Source organism: Alosa sapidissima, chromosome 8 (assembly GCF_018492685.1).
Source record: "Alosa sapidissima isolate fAloSap1 chromosome 8, fAloSap1.pri, whole genome shotgun sequence".
NCBI classification, from domain to species: domain Eukaryota; kingdom Metazoa; phylum Chordata; class Actinopteri; order Clupeiformes; family Clupeidae; genus Alosa; species Alosa sapidissima.
In genome coordinates, this window is record NC_055964.1 from 38,156,997 (window position 1) to 38,174,688 (window position 17,692).

Genomic DNA, 17,692 nt, shown 5'->3' on the forward strand with positions numbered 1-17,692 from the left:
ACAGCACTCAGAGACGTTCTAATGAGGAGACACAGCACTCAAAGAGACGTTCTAATGAGGAGACCAAAGAGACGTTCTAATGAGGAGACACATCACTCAAAGAGACGTTCTAATGAGGAGACACAGCACTCAAAGAGACGTTCTAATGAGGAGACACATCACTCAAAGAGACGTTCTAATGAGGAGACACATCACTCAAAGAATCCTGCATAGAGATGGGAAACACACTGACACGGGTGAAAAGCGGGTTATTATTATGTAAGCTATCGTTCGCATGGCATGATGTCAGAGGGTGAAGATCATTTGTCTTTTTGTCCATCCTTCCTTCCTCCTCTTCTGACCACTCCTCCTAATTAATGTTGTGAGGGAACGAGGACGGAACGATAGGAGGATGGAGGGATGAAGGAGAGACCGATATGAGAGATGAGACATCCTGGTCACTCACACATCACTTTTAAGAGACATCAATTACTGATGATGCGGCGCATCACCTCTTAGGCTAGAATACACAGACACGCAAACAAACTTATACCAAAGCCTAAAGACTTATTGACCCTGATAATGAGGTAATGTTTGATAATTCTCGAGACATGAATATTTATTTAAATACAATGTGTGAACAAAACAGGCAAGAACTTTTTTTAAAGTTTGCATGGTAGTTCTTGATAATTCCAGCATATAAAAGATCTTGTCTTGGTCTATCTCCTAATTTATTGTCGCTAATAAATCCCAACAAACTAATTGGAAACCGAAAATTGATAAACGTGGTAGGGAACTTTTCTACTAGGGGGAGTAGTAGAGGTTCTAGTAGGGGGAACAGAAGAGGTTCTAGTGGGGGGAGTAGTAGAGGTTCTAGTGGGGAGAATAGTAGAGGTTCTAGTGGGGAGAACAGTAGAGGTTCTAGTGGGGAGAGTAGTATAGGTTCTACTGGGGAGAGTAGTAGATGTTCTAGTGGGGAGAACAGTAGAGGTTCTAGTGGGTAGAGTAGTAGAGGTTCTAGTGGGGAGGTTCTAGAGGGGTCTCACCAGTCCAGCGCTGTAGTAACCTGGCAGGTACCGCTCACAGATCTGGACCAGGCACCAGAAAGCCTCCTGTACACACACGCACACACACACAAAGGAGGAATTAAGCAGTGTTTAACACTAATATGGTAATGATAATGGCTGCTGTTTAACACTGATCTTCAGTAACATGGTAATGGGTGCTGTTGTGGAGTTTGTCCTGCAGGGGGCGTGAGTGAGTGTGTGACTGACCTCTGCTGGCATGTGGCGTGGGTGTGAGTGTGTGGGGCGTGAGTGTGAGCGTGACTGACCTCTGCTGGCATGTGTGTGTGTGTGTGTGTGAGTGTGAGTGTGAGTGTGAGTGTGAGTGTGAGTGTGTGTGTGAGTGTGACTGACCTCTGCTGGCATGTGGCGTGGGTGTGAGTGTGAGTGTGTGGTGGTGGTGTGAGTGTGGTGGTGTGAGTGTGTGGTGGTGTGGGGCGTGAGTGTGAGTGTGACTGACCTCTGTGGGCATGTGGTGTGTGTGTGTGTGTGTGTGTGAGAGCGTGTGTGAGCGTGACTGACCTCTGCTGGCATGTGGCGTGAGTGTGTGGTGGTGTGGGCCGTGAGCGTGACTGACCTCTGCTGGCATGTGGCGTGAGTGTGTGGTGGTGTGTGTGTGAGCGTGTGTGAGCGTGACTGACCTCTGCTGGCATGTGCATCAGCAGCACTGCAGCGATGGGAGCCTGAGCCTGGCAGTAGCCCTCGTCTGGACGATACAGCGTGTAGGCCTTCAACACACGCAGCAGATCCTGCTGCCTGCAACACACACACACACACACACACACTAAATCACCTTCAACTCAGTGCCTGTATTTGCTGCCAATAATGGAAATTTAAGAATAAAGGACTTGCAGTGTTTTTTTAAACGTGTTTAACTGGCCCACGTCACCCTTCTTCAGCGGGATTATGGCTTGGATTGGAGTGGATTATTTACTGCCAGTATTTTACACACATACACCCAGTTGTACAGTACACACACACACAGACCTGCCAACGCATTTTCACGAAGTGCACCAGAAAGATTAGTTACTTTAAAGTGCACAAGAACGAGCAGACATCCCTGGAGCGTGCAAAATAGAATCTCCCACAAATAGATTTTATGCAAGAGTGATCTAGAGAGAACATGAGACATAGTGAGTATGCAAGAGTGATCTAGAGAGAACATGAGACATAGTGAGTATGCAAGAGTGATCTAGAGAGAACATGAGACATAGTGAGTATGCAAGAGTGATCTAGAGAGAGAGAACGTGATGAGACATAATGAGTATGCAAGAGTGATCTAGAGAGAGAGAACGTGATGAGACATAGTGAGTATGCAAGAGTGATCTAGAGAGAACGTGATGAGACATAGTGAGTATGCAAGAGTGATCTAGAGAGAACATGATGAGACATAGTGAGTATGCAAGAGTGATCTAGAGAGAAGTTGGACACATGCAGTCCTGGACTGACACCCGTCGCCTTGTAACTCAGTTTTAAACTAACATTGGATGGACCTTTGATGGCATGGATTGCTACTTTGCTGTGTTTAAGTCTGACAGCAGGAGGGATGTCAACATTGTATGCAATTTTGGGCCGTTTTTTGAAGTTTTTTGGCCTAAAACAAGGAGGGGGCCCTAACTCTCCCTGGGTTGTTTCAAATGTTATACAATTTTGGCTTTTTGAGTTTTTAGGTGGACCCTTCAAACTGGCCAAGTTTCATCAAAATCGGTGACGCAGCATGTATCAGCCCCACCTGGTCCTCTCATGGACACACTCTTAAACATGATGTTTGAAAGTTTTCATAACTAAAAGGCACTCAGCGAGCACAGACCAACGTCAAACACAGTCCTTTCGCAAGTTTTTACAACTAGTCTGAAAGTGGACCTAGCATAAATATTTTGAGCTGCCCAGTGAAGGGTTTTAATTAGCTTTTTCTTTGGAGCATGTAATTCATTCTTTGTTGATTATTAGCGCGAAAAGCGGAGGAGGAGGAGGAGATAGCACACCGCAGCGATTGCTGAGACCCGGCCTTTCAGTTGGGATACTGGAATCACTGCAGCCTCACTGCAGCACACAGACACACACACACACACACAGACACAGAGACACACACTCACCCATGACCTCCTCGTGAAACGAACATCTCGTGGAAGGGGAACTGCCGGTGCAAGTCTCTCTCAATGACGTCCATCCACTTGGGGTCTCCCTGCATGCTGTCAAGCTCCTGAGTGTTACAACACACACACACACACGCATACACACACGCATACACACACACACACACACACACGCATACACGCACACGCACGCACGCACACGCACACACACGCACGCACACGCACATACACACGCACGCACACGCACACACACGTGCATGCATGCACACACGCACAACGACACACACACACACAGTGTGAGACAGAGGACATCTGGTCTAAACACTAAATCATACACAGCAGATTAGAAACGCTGAAAAATGGTTCAACTCCAAACACTGCAAGGTTAAACAAAAGACATGAGTGTGTGCACTCAGAGAAAGAGAGCAACAGTTTCTCTCTCCCCTGTGTGTGTGTGTGTGTGTGTGTGTGTGTGTGTGTGTGTGTGTGTGGGGGGAAGCCAGTACAGGGTATGTACAGAAATCCTAAAGTGAAATACCTTTTAGTACCTTTTTTAATACCTTCTCAACAAATGTAAAACCTCAACACCACAGTGATTTTCATCAGGGAAACCTTTCTTAGCCAAATGTAGTTATCTTAATATATCGATCGGGGGTATGAAATTAATTGATTTCGAATCTCAGTTCATACAGATCCTTCCTGAAAAAAAAAGCCTGATCAGCTTAAGGTGGTGTGTGTGTGTGTGTGTGTGTGTACATGTGTGTGTGTACATGTGTGTGTGTGTACATGTGTGTATATATGTGTGTGTGTGTGTGTCTCACCTTGAACTTGCCCTTGTTCTGCTCTTTCTTCACTTTGCCACCCGACAGGTAGAGCCACGCCCTGCCACGCAACGAGGGGGGGATGCCCTTCTGACAGCGCAACCTCACCTGGGAGTGTGTCACACAGTGTGTGCGTGTGTGAGTGTGTGTGTGTGTGTGTGTGTGTGTGTGTGTGTGTGTGGGAGGGGGGGGGGGGGGGAAGAGAAAGAGAGCCCTTTAATGGCCTGAACTGAATACAAGCTTAGAGTTTAGAATGTACAGGAGTACAGGAGGAGATAACACAGAGAAAAGAGAGACAGAGGAGAGAGTGAGGTTTCAACCTTTTTGAAAGAAAGAGAGAGAGATAAAGAAATAAAGAAATAAAGAAAGACAGAGGGAGAGAGAGAGGGATAGATAGATAGATAGATAGATAGATAGATAGAGAGAGAGAGAGAGATAAAGAGAGAGCTAGAGAGTGATAGATAGATAGAGAGGGAGAAAAATAAAGAGAGAGATAGAGGGAGAGAGGGAGAGAGAGAGATAAAGAGGGGGAGAGAGAGAGAGAGAGAGAGAGAGATAGATAGATAGATAGATAGATAAAGAGAGAGGGAGTACCTTCTTGTGCCTCTTGAAGAGCCAGCGGTCCCAGTGGTTGAGCATGTCCAGCCACTTCACCTCCCTCTGCCTCAGCACCTCCGGGGGCACGTCCTGGGCGCTATGGAGACGGAGGGGTCAGAGGTCAAAAACGGGCGAGGTCACACGCGAGGCTACATTACGCTAGAGACTTTCTAATGAGGAGACACAGCACTCAAAAAATCCTCCATAGAAATGCATGGGGCTAGTTTGTAATGCCAATATGGCCGTTGTCTACACATATCCCACCCCTTCCTCGGCAAAACGTCGAGATGTGAATACAATGAGCCAATCATATGGTGTGTTGTGAAGACATCGTGCCAGTCATGTGTTGTGAACTCGCCGCTGGAGCAAGATTGGTGTTGTGAAGCCTTACGCACGCGCATTTCTGCCGAAGAGATTACATTACATTACATTACATTTGGCTGACGCTTTTTAACCAAAGCGACTAACAACATGGTAAACAGTAAGTTTTAGAACAATTCTCACAATTTTAGGACAGTTTTAAAAAAAAAAAAAACATTAGAGTACAGTAAGAATAAGTGCGTCGGTGAGTGCTGTTTTTAACAGTTACTTGTCAGTTTAAAACGGCTGGTGAGTGCTAGGATCAGTAAGACTTGTTGTAAGTGTTGCTATGAGAGTAGATGTTCTCTAAAGAGCTGGGTCTTCAGGAGTTTTTTGAAAGTGGAAAAGGATGTCCCTGCCCTTGTAGGAACTGGCAGTGTGTTCCACCAACGAGGAACAACAGATGAGAAAAGTTTGGATTGGCTTGAGCGTACCGGTGGTAGAGCTAGACGTCGTTCGTCAGAGGAGCGCAGCAGTCTGGAGGTAGTGTAAGTCTGTATGAGGGCATTCAAGTAGGTGGGAGCAGAACCGGAGACTACTTTGTAGGCAAGCGTTAGAGACTTGAATTTGATGCGGGCCGCCATAGGTAGCCAGTGTAGCTGGATAAGCAGCGGGGTAACATGTGCCCTTTTGGGTTGGTTGAAGACCAGGCGCGCCGCCGCGTTCTGGATCATCTGAAGTGGTTTCACTGTGCAGGCTGGGAGACCTGTCAGGAGGGCATTGCAGTAGTCGAGTCGTGAGATGACTATTGCCTGTCTCTCTGTGTCTGATGCCTGATAAGAGCCCAACAAGCGCTGCAATATGGCCGCCGAGTGGAGGGACTTGCCTAAAAGGACTTTGGTTACGCATGCCGTCAAAACCGTACAATGCACGTATGCTCCCAACCCAGACAAGCAAACCAAACAGTTCACACACACACACTGCATTTTATTTTACTTTTACCTATTTATTTTATTCTTATGAAAATCTACTGACATGTATGTGTTCAGATTTATTGTATAACTGCTTTGGCAATATAAGTGAGCTTGTCATGCCAATAAAGTATTCTTGAATTAAATTGAGAGACAGAGAGAGAGAGAGAGAGAGAGAGAGAGAGATAGAGAGAGAGAGGTTTTCCCACCCAGACGCTCTTTGATATGAGATCACTCGTTACTGCACCACTGTAATCCGCAGCTCTGTGGTTGGGCTTCAAGGGAAACAGCCCTGTCATTTGCGTGTGTGTGTGTGTGTGTGTGTGTTGAAATAGACCTGGATGTACAAATATAACAGCCATTTAGCCAGCCTCACTAAGTAACCCCTGCTGTCATAACCACTCTGGTTTGGAGTTCCACCCAAAGCACGCACACGCAAGTGTGCACACACAAATACACACACACACACACACACAAATACGCACACACACACAAATACGCACACACACACACACACACACAAATACGCACACACACAAATACGCACACACACACAAATACGCACACACACAGATACACAAACACACAGAAACAAATGCGCGTGTGCACACACACACACACAAACACACACACACATGCAAATACGCACACACACACACACACATAGATACAAACACGCACACACACACAGATACACAGAAACAAATGCACGTGCGCACACATACACACACACAAATACGCACACAAACACACACACACAAATACACACACACATGCAAATACGCACACACACACACACACAGATACAAACACAAAAATACGCACACACACATAGATACAAACACACACATACACATACACACACACACACACACAAAGATAGCTCTTTGCAATTATGATGTCATCAGCTTGGGAAACACCCTGTTATGAGGAAGAAAGACAGACAGAGAGTGATTGGGCTGCTGTGCACGAGTGTGTGTGTGTGTGTGTGTGTACGAGTGTGTGTCTGTGTGCATGTGTGTGTGTGTGTGTGTGTGTGCACGAGTGTGTGTGTGCACAAGTGTGTGTGTGTGTGCACAAGTGTGTGTGTGTGTGTGTGTGTGTGTGCTGGGACGGTATGGATGTTTTCTTACCGCGGTTGGAAAGCAAGAAATTACGGTGCGGTTATTGCGTTTTTTGCAGTGCAACGAGCGTGTTGCCAACTGTGTTGGGGTGCTTCAAAGAATTCTGCGTCCCGATAAGATTCTGAAGTCTCACGTGCGTTTCCTGCTTCTCTGCTTACGTTGTGACATTTGGGACAATGGCACACTCATGCATACACACACACACTCGTGCACACACACACACACACGTACACACACACACACACACACACACACACACACACACACACTCGCTTGACCGCAACGCCAAAGAGCCAGGCCCGGGTTCAAGACCGGGTGGGGTCACTGCTCTCTCCCTTCGCTACATATGGTGTCAGAAGTGGGATGACTTGCCGTGAGGTCATCGGAAGCTTGCCCAGTGTGTGAGCCGTATGAGGGACCCCCAGGATTGGTTGACCCCAGTGTGAGAAGCCCCAGAGATTGGTGAAGCATGTGTGGGGCACCCTGGGATGGGAGAAGTACGGCTGGTTGCACAAGGGACACAGTGTGCGTGAAGTGCGTGGGCAAGCTTCCCGAAGGGGAGGGCAGTGTGATGGAGTACCGTCACTACAGTTGAGTATGCGCTCTGACTGCCATGCCAATGGGCCTGGCTCTTTGGGGTCACTACAGTTGAGTATGCGCTCTGACTGCCATACTTACAAGCCTGGCTCTTTGGGGTCACTACAGTTGAGTATGCGCTCTGACTGCCATACTTACAAGCCTGGCTCTTTGGGGTCACTATGGTTAAGTATACTCTGACTGCCATACCAACGGGCCTGGCTCTTTGGGGTCACTACAGTTGAGTATACTCTGACTGCCATACTTACAAGCCTGGCTCTTTGGGGTCACTACAGTTGAGTATACTCTGACTGCCATACTTACAAGCCTGGCTCTTTGGGGTCACTACAGTTGAGTATACTCTGACTGCCATACTTACAAGCCTGGCTCTTTGGGGTCACTACAGTTGAGTATACTCTCATTTGCAATGGAAGCTTCTCTCAGCTGCAAGAAGTGGCAAATCCGTCGGCGTTGCGTTTTGGGCGTCTTGAGCGACTTGAGCGTCAAGCAGAGAGTTGAAAGTTGGTCAACTTTCGTAATGAGCTATGACGCGGTTCAGCGACCAACAACCAATCGGAATAGACGGCCTTTAAATGAAGTAGTAAGATAGAACATGATCGAACGTAGAATGCTGCCACGTCAGAGTGGCCAAATATGACAAGCGTCCTTGACAGGGCGACCCGAGCTTCTTTGGAAGTGCAAGTCTGCGGCGGTGTGTATGTACAGTTAGTGCCCCGGAGGCCCGGGGTCACGACCGGGTGGGGTCACTGCTCTCTCCCTTCGCTACCTTTCCTGCGTACCTAGCGTCTACGAGACTGGAACAGTTGTGTTGACATTTACTTTTCCCATTTGCCTTGATTGATAACTGAGCTGCTTAAAATCAGAGGAAGGTTTAAAATAAAAGTGTTAAAATTGAACTTTTTTTTCTCCTGGACTGCAGACAGGCTATTTTAGCACCTGGACCCTTCCTTTAGAAATACTGGAGAAATACTGTTTATGAGCAGAATTCATTATGGCATTGTTTTCATAAAATATTCATATTCATAGATGCCCATGCTGCACTAATGCACCTCCACACTGTCATAGATGCCCATGCTGCACTAATGCCCCTCCACACTGTCATAGATGCCCATGCCGTAGACACTAATGCACCTCCACACTGTCATAGATGCCCATGCTGTAGACACTAATGCTCCTCCACACTGTCATAGATGCCCATGCTGTAGACACTAATGCCCCTCCACAGTCATAGATGCCCATGCTGCACTAATGCCCCTCCACACTGTCATAGATGCCCATGCTGTAGACACTAATGCACCAACACACTGTCATAGATGCCCATGCTGTAGACACTAATGCTCCTCCACACCATCATAGATGCCCATGCTGCACTAATGCCCCTCCACACAGTCATAGATGCCCATGCTGCACTAATGCACCTCCACACCATCATAGAAGCCCATGCTGCACTAATGCCCCTCCACACCGTCATAGATGCCCATGCTGTAGACACTAATGCCCCTCCACACAGTCATAGATGCCCATGCTGCACTAATGCACCTCCACACCATCATAGATGCCCATGCTGCACTAATGCCCCTCCACACAGTCATAGATGCCCATGCTGTAGGCACTAATGCACCTCCACACCGTCATAGATGCCCATAGTTGGATAGGTCCTCTACTCTTTAGCCCAGAGGAGTCCATGATTTCCAAAAAGAAAATATTGATTGGTCTCACCACAGGACCTTTTTCACTTTACCTCATTCCGTCACAAGCTCAGGCCCAGAAAAGACGGCGGTGTTTTTTGCATCACCTTTTATAACTGTTTTCCTTTTACATGGTAAAGTTTACACTAGCATGTGAACTGAGAAACAAACTGTGCTCATAGACAATCAGAGGTTTTCCTGAGCCCATACAATGATTTCCATTACAGAAACAGGTCTAGTTTTAATGCAGTGCCATCTGAGGTCCGAAAGACCACGGCCATCCAATATTGTTTTTCAGCTCTATCCTAAACATTTCTGTGGATTCTCTGAATATTTTAACAATATTATGTCCTGTAGATGATGAACTCAACATCCCAATGTCATGTTAAGAAGCATTACAATTATATTGTTCCATCATTTGTCCACACAGAGTGATGAATACCTCTGCATCTTTACTTCTAAGAGACTCTGCCGCCCTGGGATGCTCTTCATACCAAGTCATGTTGCTAGTTACCCTAATTAGCTGTAAAATATTCCTCCTTTTTGAAATAGTCATATGTCCTTTTCATTTTATATGTTTGTCTGGGGCCTTTTTGCAGGTAAATACGAGTTTACGAAATTTGCAGATGATCAAATTCTGTTTTTATTTGCATTTTACACAACATCCCAACATTTTCTGATTTGGGGTTGTGTGTGTGTGTTTGCATGTTGTGTGCATGTTGAGTGTGTGATGAGTCAGTATGTGTGTGTGAGTGTGTGTGTGCGTGTGTGTGTGTGTGTTCTGCTACAGTAGGCCCCCTGTGTCAGGAAACAGGAAACACCAGTCAGCGCAACTCTCACTTTGGATCCCTTCCCCAACACCCACCCCAAACACACACACACACACACACACACCCACCCCGCATTAGCGGTTTATTTTTTGATTATTAAAGAGTGTTTTTCATTTAAATGTTTGACTTTGTGCTTATTCAGTAGAGCATTTAGTGCTCTCCCCAATCCCAGACGTTCACATTGCATGTTTGTTTGTAATGGGTGCAACCGCGAGATAGGCTATGCGTTTGACGGCAATGAGTTGTTAACAGACATGAACCAAGACATATAGCCCAGCAGCAATCTAGGGACTGTTCGTTTCTTTTTTTATTGAAGGGGCCACCGGAGGAATTTTGAGTGCTTCAGTTGCAAGTTGCATGACACTCTCTTGCCTGCTAGAAATTGTTAAATGACCCTCCGACAGAATTGTTAAAAAAGACATGACCCTCCCCTGGCAATTGTCGCTGTCTTCCGCTCGCGCCACAGCCACACACTGTGATAACGTTCTTAAATCAATCTTTCCCGTGAGCTTGCATTCTACCAGTCCTTCCTTTTCAAATGTGTTGCACCTGTTTGCACAATTTCACAAATAATCACGTGATTAATAATATGACAAATAATCCCTGTGCACGGGGACCGAAACAATGCATGCCAACTTTTTCCGTGTTTATCACGTATTTTAACTTTCCCCCGCTGTCTTGCTGTTTTAATGTTTTCCCGTAGAATATCCCATATTTTAATACTCTCATAACAGCCCTGCCATCGGGCCTGTCTCTGTGTTGCCCTGTTGCTACCCCTTGCCCTTCCAACGAAACAGATGTCTTCAAATCATCGTTTTCCTTGCTTGAAGGCGAACTTAGAGTGATGTTAACCTATTTAAGTTTAACGGCGTGACATTTCTTTCTTCGTTTGCAACGAACTTACATGACACAATGCCATAAAATATGTCAGTTTAGGACACAGAATAATGTTTGTAATGATACCAGGTAGGCCTACGTTTAACAGTAACAAGTGTAATGAGCTATTCATTGTCGAAGGTGAATGGTGAAGTGAAATTCTTACTTTGGAAAACAAACATTTGCCGATATCATCGCCGATCATCAGAATATTGCAACAGATTCTGTGTTCTGGACTGCAGGTAACTTGTTAAGCCAGTGGTTCTCAAACTTTTATTTCATTCCCCACTTTGATCAAGGGGCATGACTGATGATAGTGGAGATAACGTGTTATCCCGAGGCTTTTGCTAGTCAGTATCTTCGACGGTAGTCTATTAAAAATATAAGTTTTCGATGTCCCAAACGGAGAGCCATACTTTATTGTTTTTAACGATCTCTATGCTACTCACAAACATGTAGGCATGGGGACATAATGAAGTAGGCTATCCAACTGTTGTGTGTTAAATTATTGTGATTACGAGCCAGTGGTTTTCAAACATTATGCGTTACTCGGACATCTAACTAAATGCAACAGGCTCATATCGTCAAGCCTTAAGCCATACCCAAGTAGCCTTAATCGAGGTAATGTTTAATTACGATTTATTTTGTTATTGCATTCGTAGGCTGGGATTCCTCTCGGTAACAATTACGTTTAAAGGTAGCCTAGCCTCCTGCTTTTTCAGAAGGGGCGGCAGTCAGGCTCCTGACAGCGATGTACAGTGGCAGAGCGACGCACAGTGGCTGAAAGTGGTACTAAAGCTTCACGCAGCTTCACGCCTCGTAATGCGCGACTGAAGTGGCCATTTGAAAACGATGCCCACTGTATTTTCTTTCACACTTTGACCTTTGACCCACTGAAGTATAGAGCAGTCAGTCACACATCTGTTGCTTTTGCCGTTGGACCCTGTGCACACACACACCTTACAGCAGGGGTGGCCAAACTACGGCCCGCCACACACTCAATATTCAAGACCCAGTGAGGCCCTTGAGACCAACAGACCCAGTGAGGCCCTTGAGACCAACAGACCCAGTGAGGCCCAGTGAGGCCCAATAGACCCAGTGAGGCCCTTGAGCCAAAGAGTTTACAGGTGACTCTTTACCCGCCTCACAATCTTTCTCCAGTTCTCTCACCCTCTCTTGTCCCCACACACCACACCATCTCTATATCCGACTCGCGCACACACGCACGCACACACACCAGTGTTTCCCATACATTGACTTATTTGTGGCGGCCCACCACAATATCAACATTGACCACCACACAATGATTTTCTTGGTTGTACTAAATTGTGCTTAAAGCTGGTTAGCATCATAACCACGCTGCGCTAATTTGTTAAAAACTGTTGCATTCAAGTTAATTCTGCAAACCTGCCACCACAAATACAATTCAATTATGTGGGAAACACTGCACACACACGTACGCACACACACACACACACACACACACACGTACACACCCACACACTCATACTAGTGATGCACCGATGTGAAAATTGTGGCCGATACCGATGACCGATATTAATATTGCTGTTATGGCCGATACCGATATTTACCGATGTCGATATATCTGTATAGAAAACACATTTTTAATGATAATCAAATAAAGAGCTACTTTCCAAAATGCATTTTTTTAAATAATATTTCAATAGCCTACCTTAGAACACCAGAGGATTACAATATAATAGAATATATCTGTATTATTTTATATCCTGATATAAAAAGAGAGAATACTGAATGTCTGATATTTATGACAGCACTTTATGCAGATTAGCCTATAGGTATGGCACACTATAGGCCTACTATTTATATTACAACTCTCCCTCTTTAATTCAGCTGTGTGGTTAAAGCCTGAACAAAGTAGCATAGTTGGCTAGCTTATCATAGTCTACTGATTGGACTGTACAGTTTCCCCATGTGTGTTTAAGTTTCAAGGTAATACTTGTTCTCCTTGGTACAGGCACTTTTGAGAAATATTGAGATGATCAGTCAACTTGAAACCAAGAGTTTTAAACAAATATGTGCAGCATGCTAATGTTGCTAAGCAGATTTAATAGCAATTTAGCTAGTCGTCTTCTATGAGTCCTTGCTTTCACGATTGTAATGTTTTATTTGGATTGCGTTGGCCGAGTCGCGCGTGTCCATTGAGTGAGTGAGTGAGTGAGTGAGTGAGTGAGTGAGAGAGAGAGCGGGGCAAAGAGAGGGGGTTTATACTGTTTGGTAAAGTCTACAATGAAAGCAACGTAGGCTACCGCCAAGTAAAGCGGGACATGTGTGTTGCTTATCTGGCCGCGTAAGCTGCAAAGCACTGCGTGAACACTAGAAAGGGTGTGTCGGTTCTGCCTTTTCACACCGCGACACAGGTTTGTGGATATGAGTGTTGTGATTTCAGTTTCGAATCGCATATCGTTACAGCCCTATTAAATTCCTATTACGACCATATAACTACATTCTGCCTGATACACAGTTATATTTAGCCTACCACGAGAGATGTAGTGCTAGGCGTGACATGACATGCAAGCCAGCCATCAACTTGACTGCAAGCGACGCGAGCAGCGCGATACAACGCAACATTTTGAAAGAACTTTTGTCAGATGCCCAGTGTCTTCTTTCTGTCAGTCTTTTTGCTCTGCTATTTTAAATAAGAAATATGATGCAATAGAAGGGCATATTTAACGGATTCAGTGTAGACAGATAACACGCTTGGATCGCTACACACACACACACGTCAAATACACAGGAATGATTATCGGCCTGTTCACATCGGCCCTATTTTGACATCGGAACGATACTGATGTGTAAAAAAATGACCATATCGGCCGATATTTTATCGGTGGTCGATATATCGTGCAACAATAACTCACACACACACACACACACACACACACACGTACGCGCCCACACACACGTACGAGCCCACACACACGTACGCGCCCTCACACGCACGCATACACACACACACACACACACACATCCGTCTTCCTGTCTTGTGCCTGCGGGCCCAGAGCCACACTGTGCCTTTGGTTCCACATGCAGTGGAATCTCTGAGCCCAAACGGAAGTTTTGCTCTTTTTTATGCACCAACCGTGAAACAGGGGCCACTTCCACAAAACCACCACCCAACCCGACCGGAGCCACTTCCTGAGGACACAAGCCAATCCACAAGCCTAGCCTGGCTAGTTATTACAAACTGCCCCACAATAACTAGAGTCATTTAGAGTCCCCACAATAACGATCATCATCCAGAGTCCCAACAATAACCATCATCATCATCCAGAGTCCCCACAATAACCATCATCATCATCATCATCCAGAGTCCCCACAATAACCGTCATCATCATCCAGAGTCCCCACAATAACCATCATCATCATCCAGAGTCCCCACAATAACAGTCATCATCATCCAGAGTCCCCACAATAACCGTCACAATAACCATCATCATCATCCAGAGTCCCCACAATAACCATCACATTAACCATCATCATCATCCAGAGTCCCCACAATAACAGTCACAATAACCATCATCATCATCATCCAGAGTCCCCACAATAACTAGAGACATTCAGAGTCCCGCAATAACCATCATCATTCAGAGTCTCCATTGATGGGGTCAATATGGAGGTGGTAAGCACCTACAAGTATCTGGGCTTACACCTGGACAATAAACTGGACTGGTCAGCCAACACTGACGCACTCTACAAGAAAGGGCAGAGCAGGCTGTACTTCCTGAGGAGGCTGCGGTCCTTCAATGTCTGCAGTAAGCTCCTCAGGATGTTTTACCAGTGTGTTGTTGCCAGCGTCCTCTTCTATGCTGTGGTATGCTGGGGAGGAAGCACAAAGAAGAAGGATGCTGGGCGACTAGATAGGCTGGTAAGGAAAGCTGGCTCTGCCGTCACAGCACTATTACAAAGCAGAAGAGCTTGATCAGCTGGAGACTTCGCTCACTGTCATGCACAACTGACAGACTGAGGAAGTCATTTGTCCCCAGGGCCATTGAACTGTTCAATGCTTCACTAAAGGGAAGAGGAGAGATAGACTTCTCTGCTTAGTCTGTCTGCCTCTCCACCTTCTCCATGTTTGTGTACTGACTGTCCACTTGCCTACTGTTTTACTGCTACACTGTTTACATGCTATTAGCACAAGCTTAACCCCTCCCTTCCTCCCACAGCCTGGATTGTAGCCGTACTTAATACCTAATACCCCTCCCTTCCTCCCACAGCCTGGATTGTAGCCGTACTTAATACCTAATACTTAACACTTTATATTTAATACTTGGATTTGGAGAATGGTGACACCCCTATTACTTTGGCTACATTAGTCTCTTATATGTCCATGTTTTTAAATGCTGATCTCTAGATTAGTCTCTTATATGTCCATGTTTTTAAATGCTGATCTCTACATTAGTCTCTTATATGTCCATGTTTTTAAATGCTGATCTCTAGATTATTCTCTTATATGTCCATGTTTTTAAATGCTGATCTCTAGATTAGTCTCTTATATGTCCATGTTTTTAAATGCTGATCTCTAGATTATTCTCTTATATGTCCATGTTTTTAAATGCTGATCTCTAGATTATTCTCTTATATGTCCATGTTTTTAAATGCTGATCTCTAGATTATTCTCTTATATGTCCATGTTTTTAAATGCTGATCTCTAGATTATTCTCTTATATGTCCATGTTTTTAAATGCTGATCTCTAGATTAGTCTCTTATATGTCCATGTTTTTAAATGCTGATCTCTAGATTATTCTCTTATATGTCCATGTTTTTAAATGCTGATCTCTAGATTATTCTCTTATATGTCCATGTTTTTAAATGCTGATCTCTAGATTAGTCTCTTATATGTCCATGTTTTTAAATGCTGATCTCTAGATTATTCTCTTATATGTCCATGTTTTTAAATGCTGATCTCTAGATTATTCTCTTATATGTCCATATTTTTAAATGCTGATCTCTAGATTTTATTCTTGCACTGTTGCACTTATACATTTATTTGATTTTATTTATTTATTAATTTACACTTATTTGCACACTCACTCTCATAGAGCACCTTGCCATGCACACAGAAGCACAGGCTCAGCCCCTGCCCTGTCACTTGTTACGTCCCTGTATGTTTTTTCAGTGTTTGTTTGCTTTGGTCTGTCCTGTATGTGTTTTGTTGTGTTAATTGCTGGGCCGGCCTATAAAAGGTGCCGGCTGACGTCATCCGGGAGCTCGCTTACTCCGCTCACTCACTTTCGGGATTTTGGTTGGGGTTGCCGCTGCCATGCCACGCGTTCCAGCAGTTCTGTCTCCATCGCTCCTGCCTGCTCTCGGAGTGAGAGTCCGAGAAAAGGCTGGGGATTGCCTGGGCCTGTGTTCGAGGCCTTTCGTTTTGGACTTTTGTTGCAGCCTTAGTTTTTGTTCTATAATACTTTTTCTTATATTTTTATAAATAAATATTTTTGCATTGATGCTCCGCAGTTGCTTTCCGTTTTTGGCCATCTCCTGTCTTTTGCTCATGTCCCACAAAACCCCTAGACTGGGACGTGACACACTTCATGTGCATTTGAGGAGTTACAGGGGTGTGCATTATCAATAACCCCACACAACCCCCCCCAGACACACCCCTCCCACAACCCTACACACTCCACATGGACACACAACCCCACACAGACACACACACAGACACACACACAGACACACACACACAACCCCACACACACACACACAAACAGACACACACACACACACAACCCCACACAGAGTCCCTCGGCACAGAGAGTCCAAACATGCCACTGGAATACTGCGTCACCATGGCAATAGTTCTGGAACTCTTAACAACAATGCAAAGGGTCGGAGGTTCACTTCCCAAAAAGCTCAGAGAGAGAAAGAGAGAGAGAGGAAACCCACATGATGTCACTGTCCAAGCCATCCATCACAACACACACACCATACACAAATTTTACATTCACAACCTTGTCTATAGTACTTATATATATAGTACTTATACTAATCATAGTAAGAATATTATTATAGCAATGACACTGTAGACCTTCTTTGTTTTGTTTTTTAATCAGTGTTTTGTAGGAAAGGCCTCAATGCCCAGATACTTCCCAAGTAAACCCACATGACAAGCAAACAGGGTGGGGCTGTGCAAAAGGCAAACACAACAAAAGCTAGTGAGACAAAGCCTTAGCAAGAGAGTGAGACAGAGAGAGAGAGTGTGTGAGAGAGAGAGAGTGTGTGAGAGAGAGAAAGAGAGAGAGAGAAAAAGGAGGGAGTGGAATGTTGCATGTATGTGGACAAACTGGCAGTCTGGCATAAAGCGCATTCCACTCAGTCATGCACGCGCGTGCGCGCGCGCGCGCACACACGCACACACACACACACACACACACGTTTGGTCTTTCTGCTACAGTGCTGGAGCTCTTGCATAATAGAGGTCAATTCCAACAATAGGGAGGAGTGCTCTTAGTGAGTAAGTACCCAACGTGAACTAGTCAAACAGGATAGACCTCTCTTTCTCTCCGACATACACACACATAACATGCACTCACACGTACACACACACACACACTCACATTATGGTCTCACACACACATATTAGAATCATACACACACACACACACACACACACACACACACACACACACCCTCGCAGTTCCTAAATTTTGAAAAGAAAGTACAGGTGATGCTACCAGACTACCAGTTTACCTTTAATCCAGGCCTC

General features: G+C 45.2%; 2 protein-coding genes across 2 annotated transcripts in view; both read right to left on the reverse strand.

Moving 5' to 3' along the window:
- LOC121716106 (chemokine-like receptor 1) overlaps positions 1-17,692 on the reverse strand; it is a 965,204-nt gene that overhangs the window by 289,606 nt on the left and 657,906 nt on the right. The window lies entirely within an intron of this gene.
- The window catches only part of LOC121716097 (TBC1 domain family member 10A-like), a 47,444-nt gene that overhangs the window by 7,475 nt on the left and 22,277 nt on the right, over positions 1-17,692 (reverse strand). The window contains exons 2-6 of the mRNA XM_042102292.1: positions 4,555-4,654; positions 3,961-4,068; positions 3,140-3,246; positions 1,685-1,799; positions 1,026-1,091 (exon numbers count right to left, since the gene is read on the reverse strand). Coding sequence (XP_041958226.1) covers positions 1,026-1,091; positions 1,685-1,799; positions 3,140-3,246; positions 3,961-4,068; positions 4,555-4,654 — 496 coding nt within the window. The remainder of the gene's footprint in view (positions 1-1,025; positions 1,092-1,684; positions 1,800-3,139; positions 3,247-3,960; positions 4,069-4,554; positions 4,655-17,692) is intronic.